The sequence below is a fragment of the Trachemys scripta genome, chromosome 5 (genome assembly GCF_013100865.1).
Source record: "Trachemys scripta elegans isolate TJP31775 chromosome 5, CAS_Tse_1.0, whole genome shotgun sequence".
In the NCBI taxonomy this organism is placed as follows: Eukaryota; Metazoa; Chordata; order Testudines; family Emydidae; genus Trachemys; species Trachemys scripta.
Genome location: NC_048302.1, coordinates 30,981,036 through 30,987,048, shown reverse-complemented (window position 1 = coordinate 30,987,048; position 6,013 = coordinate 30,981,036). Strand labels below are relative to the sequence as shown.

At 48.1% G+C, this 6,013-nt stretch overlaps 2 protein-coding genes across 2 annotated transcripts in view; both read right to left on the bottom strand.

The window, feature by feature from the left end:
• HADH (hydroxyacyl-CoA dehydrogenase) overlaps nt 1-1,214 on the bottom strand; it is a 31,268-nt gene extending 30,054 nt beyond the window's left edge. The window contains exon 1 of the mRNA XM_034772305.1: nt 1,052-1,214. Within this exon, the coding sequence (XP_034628196.1) occupies nt 1,052-1,168 (117 nt within the window). The 5' untranslated portion in view covers nt 1,169-1,214. The remainder of the gene's footprint in view (nt 1-1,051) is intronic.
• Nucleotides 1,215-3,132: 1,918 nt separating this feature from the next.
• LOC117878333 (cytochrome P450 2U1) overlaps nt 3,133-6,013 on the bottom strand; it is a 29,164-nt gene continuing 26,283 nt past the window's right edge. Inside the window, exon 6 of the transcript XR_004645960.1 lies at nt 3,133-4,711. The gene's annotated coding sequence lies outside the window, so the exon portion shown is untranslated. The remainder of the gene's footprint in view (nt 4,712-6,013) is intronic.

The window sequence follows — 6,013 nt, the reverse complement described above, 5'->3', positions numbered from 1 at the left end:
GGCTCTGAAACAGAGCCGAAGAGTTGGGGAGGAGCAGAGCTGCTGCGCCCAGAGGCTCTGCTCCTCCCCTGACTCTTCGGCTCTGTTTAAGAGCCGAGCGCTACGGGCTTCGGGCAGCCCTCATGCCTCTGGACCTTGCGCCGCCGGAGCCCGGGAGGGGAAGTGCCCGGCTGGGGGCGCAGGGTCCGGAGGCATAGGGGCTGCCCGAAGCTCAAGCACTACTGGCTTCACGGTTTGCTGGGCAGCCTCCAGACCCTGCACCCCCGGCCGGCGCTTCCCCAGCGCAGTTGGTGCCCGGGAGGTGAAGCTCCCAGCCGGGGGCGCAGGGTCTGCCCGGCAAACCATGAAGCCGGTAGCGCTTGGGAGCCCTTTTCCCGTGGCTGAGAGTGGGAGGGAGGGGGCGGAGTTGGGGCGGGGAAGAGGCGGGGTTAAGGCGGGGCTGGGGGTGTGGGAAAGAGGCGGGGCCAAGGCCCGTGGAGGTCCTCTTTTTTTATTTGATAAATATGGTAACCCTAATCTACAGTGGCTAGGATAACAACTGGCTGAAGCGGTCCGGGACGAAGTGGGAAGAAACAGCAACAAAGCCAGGAGGAGTTAAACAGGGGCCTGCTCTCCCTCCACATGCACATGACCCCAGCGCGCACGGAGAGGAGCACAGCCAGCCAGGCTCGCTCCCGCAGGGCAAACTACCAACTCGGCAGGGAGGCGCAGAGCTGCACCGGGGAGGACACGCCGCCCGCCCGCTCCGGAGGCGGAATGCAGCCACCCCGTGCCGTGCCCGGGGGCGCAGAGGGGCAGGCAGGCCCGCCCCGCCCCCGGGAGCTCCGCGTGAAGGGATAACGCAGGCCCGGGCTGCAGTTCAAGGCGGGCCAGGAGCAGCTTGGGCAGCCCACGAGCCCGGGCTCCCCGCAGCGGTGCTTCCCGCTGTCCCTGGAGACACGGGGCGGGCCGAGCGGGGCAGAGACTCTTGGGGGCGGGGGGCGCCCCTTGCTACCCGCCCCGGGACTCCCCTCCCCAGCGGGGTGAGGCCCGGCCTGGCCCCGCCGCTCACCTGGGCGATGCCCGCGCCCATCAGGCCGCCCCCGATCACGGTCACATGCTTCACGATCAGCTTCTTGGCGGCCGCGGTGGCGGCGGAGTGCGCGAAGCGGCGCGTGGCGAAGGCCATGGCGAGCGGAGTGAGCGCGCGGGGGCGCGGCCGCAAGCAGAAGCCCCGCTGGGGGGCGGTGTCACGGGCAGGGCGGGGCCGCGGCAGCCTCTGGCCACGCCCTCTCCGGGGGCCTCGGGCCCGGCCCCGCGCGACAGCGGCCAGCCCGCGCCCCCCGAGGGCAGCAATCGCCCACACGCCCGTGCCCAGCCAGGGGGCAGCCCGCCCGGCCCGGCCCCGGCGCAAGAGCCATCCGCGTGGCAGCCTGGGCCAGATACTAGGCAGAGTGCCCTCAACGTGGGCAAGAGCCCCCCCGGCCTTGAAAGCGCAGTGCAGCGGCCCTGAAGGCATGAGCTTCTGCCATGCCACCCCCCGCAGATGATCACGAACCAGCCTTACTTCATAATAAACAGCAAAAGGCAAAATGTGCAAAAAAATAGGTAACACGTGCCCCATGCATCAAAATGCATGTCCCTTTTTCTTCTCTGTGGTGGATCTACAAGCCATGGCTGGCAGGAATGCTCATGCTAGAGATAAGGGTCAGTACAGCCAAGTCATCTTTCACTCTTATACTAGTTTAAAAAAAAAAAAAAGAGAGAAAATTGCATATAATGGAGGCCCTGATTTTGATTCTTAAAGGTTTTACCACCTTTATAAAGTGAATGAGGTATTCTGAGGGAAGCTTAGTGCTTTCCACATTGCCATTACCGATTTTGATTCCTCAAAGGGTTAAAATAGCAACAAAAATCCCATGCATGTTCAAAATAGGCTGTGTGGTGGAATCTGCTACTGGTGGACTCAATGAAGTAACTGCCTAAGATACATACACTAGCAAAGGTCAAATTTTATTGCATACAAAGGTATCATAACTGCTGTTACTGATTACAGTAATTCCTCACAGTGAGATGTATGCTATTACATAGAACAATCAGTAAGTTTAGGCTAGTACGTTTTGGTGTTCGTTCTAATGGGCAGTAAAAAAAAAAAATGGATCCCTTATTTAAGAGGTGATCCTTTCTTTGTAGGATGCTGAAGATTGAATTATACCAGGCACCAAGCTCCATCAATTCCCACTGACTTTCCTGAGTGCCCTGAAGTCTGAGTAAACAAGCTTTGAACATGATTATTTATAATCATTTAATTGGAATTTTCTTCCACACCATAATAGATCTCGGAGGCAGGTTTTGATACCATCAATTGAAGTAAAAGCTTAGGGCCTGAGTTACACATATAAATAGGGTACAGATTCAGGCCCTCAAAAGCTGATTGTATAATCCTATTTGACATGTTCAAAACAAATTGAACCATTTTTACTTGTACATGACAAGCATTACCCAAATGTTTGGTGAGTTGAAAAGATTGTTAAATATTTGTAGGAAATACTGAGTTTGTGTAAGAAAGATACAAAACATTAAATTCACAGGAACACGGTTTAAAAAGAAAACAAAAATATTTGGCATTTTGCATCTGTTCAAGGCAAGCAATACATTTTACATTCCCTTTTACCCAGCTTCTTCCATGATTGAGAAATCTGTTTTACCAGCAACTGCCCTGCCATGAGACCATTCTAAAGATTTTAGCTCAACCTCAGTGCTGGCACAAGCATACTCAACTCTACTGGCTTATCCTAGTGATTACATTAACTTTGGTATATAGGGGAATCTCACTTCTCCCTCTCTAATCTACTAAAGGACAGCCTGAGCAAGCACCAACTACAGTACTGCCACCACCAAAGTGTTTATTTTTTTAAAAACATATTATGATGGGTTACTCCCCATTCCGGGGTGCCACCTGAGGTATTGGGTACCAGTGAGCTCACCTATTCCACCAGCCTGGGCTCCCTTACCTTGTCCTGCTGAGCGAGGCCATCAAGCCTCCTCCAAAACACACTCTACAACAAACAAATTGAAATTCGCCCTCTCCCTCAATGTGGAGAGAGATATACACTGTTCCACACACACACACACGAATTCCACAAACTGGGATTAGCGAAAACAAAACAAGTTTATTAAGTAATCATAAGGGTTAGCAAATAGATCAAAGTAGAATACCTCAGTAAATAAACAAACAAAGGCCACAAACTGAGCTTAACACACTAGATAGGTAGAATATAAATTAGCAAATTCTCATGCTGAGTGATAAGCAGGCTGGCAGACTCTTAAGGCACAAGTTGCCTTGGCTTTCTCACATTTTCACACACAGGCTAAAGATCCTTCTAGCCTGGGACCACCACTTCCCACAGTTCAGTCCTTGCCCCTTAGCTGTTTCCAGGTATGTTGTTGCAGGGAGACTGAGGTCCCCCTATGATGTCATTGTCACCCCTTTTATATCTTCTTCCGATTTTCTGTGACCTGGGTCAAACAGTTCACATTGTGTAGTGCTATCTCTGAGAGTCTTCAACTGTACACAATTCCTGGGGTAATGCTTGGGTGCATTTCCTCAATAAGTCATTAATATTGTTTGGCCTTTTTACTGTTGTACCTGAGAGGCTGCTTGTGGTGCTTTCAAACTCACAGCATGTTACAGTAACACACACATAGCCAAACTTCATAACTTCACATACAATGATAGCACATACAATCCAATGAGATATTAATGTCTAGCAGATCAAGACTTTTAGAATGACATCTCACAAGACATACTTGGTACAAAACACATCCTAATTACATGACAGTGGTGGATATTGGGATGTCAGGGTGTCACAAGTATACTGTGTTTTTATTTGCTTTCAAATGCTTGCTTGGACAGCTTATTATTTTGGGTAAGTTCTACGGCTTATGATATAAAGGAGGTCAGACTAGATCCAATGGTCCCTTCTGGCCTTAGAATCTATGTAGTGTTTTGAATCTGTTGAGTTACACTTGGATCATACTTTCAGGCTTTTCTTCCCAACTATATGTATATATATATTTTTTAATTACAATCTGAATCACAAGAATGTAAGTGCCGGACTTTAAGAAAAACACCTAGTATTGAGAGAGAGACTCTATAAAATCCCACCAGTTAGCAACATACTGGTGACAAAGTTTATTTGAGCAATTCACTAAATTAAGTAGGTTCCTCAGAAGAAATTAAGTGCACTCAACTTTGGCATTTTGTGCTAAAAGATCACTACAACAAAAGCCGGTTTTGAGATACAGATGAGGTGCTTTGTTCCTTAGTAAACTTTATCTGATTGGAGATTATTCAGGACTATAGCTGAAAACAAGCTTCAACCAAACAGAAATTCTATTGCTCAGTATTCATCGATATGAACTGAACGCCTGCACTGAGCTCACCCAAGCTCTGCCGGAGGGAGATTTTACCAAACACTCAAATCCTATTCACATATGCAGAATAATATTAAGCAAAATAAGCAAAGCTCCCTAGTCAGGACTCCCAGGAGCACAAGAGAAAAAGAAGATCCGCTTCTCTTCAGCCAGGTGGACCCCACAGTATTTTGTATGAAAGACGTAAGGAGGGGAGAGCTCTCCTATTAGGTTCATTAGGAGAAACAGAACTGCTCTTACCTTTATCTGATGCATATCTTGATAATCTCTCTCCTGACTTTCCAAAATGCTGCTGCTGCAACCAAACATACACCCCCATCACTAACTTCCTACTCCTCTTCCATTTTAAATTAAAAAATCCTTTCTCGACAGGATCATCAAGTAACAGGGTGGGGCAGCCTACATGGCATCAATTAAAGTTATCTTCTATACTATACAGATTATTAGCTCTTTAGGGCAGGGCTCATCTTTTCATTCGGTGTTTGTACAATGCCTAATACAAGGTGGTCCTGGTTCATGACTAGGGCTTCTAGGTGCTACAGTAATACAAATAATAATATAAAATGATTATGATTTTGGTACAGATAAGGTTCCAATTCTTGGAGCTATTAAGGTGACACTCCCAGTTCCTATGTTCCCTACTCCAAAGTGTGGTGTTGTATAAACAGTAACAATAATAATCTTTAATATTCTTGCCATCAGGGCCGGCTCCAGCATTTCTGCCGCCCCAAGCCAAAAAAAAAACCCACCGCGATCGCAATCGTGACTGGCGGCGGCAACTGGGGGGGGGCGGGGGAGGGAGGAAGCTGCGATCAGCGGCGGCAGGTCCTTTGCTCCTAGAGGGAGTGAGGGACGTGCCGCCCTTCTCCCTTGGCCACCCCAAGCACCTGCTTGTTAAGCTGGTGCCTGGAGCCAGCCCTGCTTGCCATGCTAAATGGGTAATTTGTCATATGGTCTGCTTGGCTTGAATGGTATCTGAAGTAGGCAATATAGCCCACTGGCATGTAAGTTACTTTAACATACTGTGCCAAAGCGTGACCCTATTCAACTTGTTTGCTCTCATGAAGTTACTAATTTAGTTATATATTTACAAAGGCCATGTCTACATTATGGAGACTATAGTATCATAGCTTTCCTCACTATACCTATCCTAGCATAATCCTGTAGTGGAGAGAGCTTACACTGATGGAAAATTTTTTCCTTTGTTTTAGGAACAGCACCTCCCTGAGCAACGATGGTAGTTAGGTTGGCAAGCATAGATCCAGCTGTGTCTTGTTGATAAATTGTACAGCCAATTGCTTACTCACACTTTGGTTTATTATTTCATTATGAAATATATGGTCAAGAGACCAAATAACCACTCAGTGAGATTTATTAATATGGTACAGGAAAAAGATTCTATACAACACCTGTCTCTGAGGAGCCGTCCAAGGCAGCGATGTTACAATCACCTTATACAGAAGGTGTGCTCCTCGAGTTACACATTTCAGCTGCCATTATTTACATGATTTTACAAGTTACGTTTCCCTACACGTAAAATCCAACCCAAATCCACCTATGCATCACTAAAATCCAACCCATCCATTTGTTCCAGTTC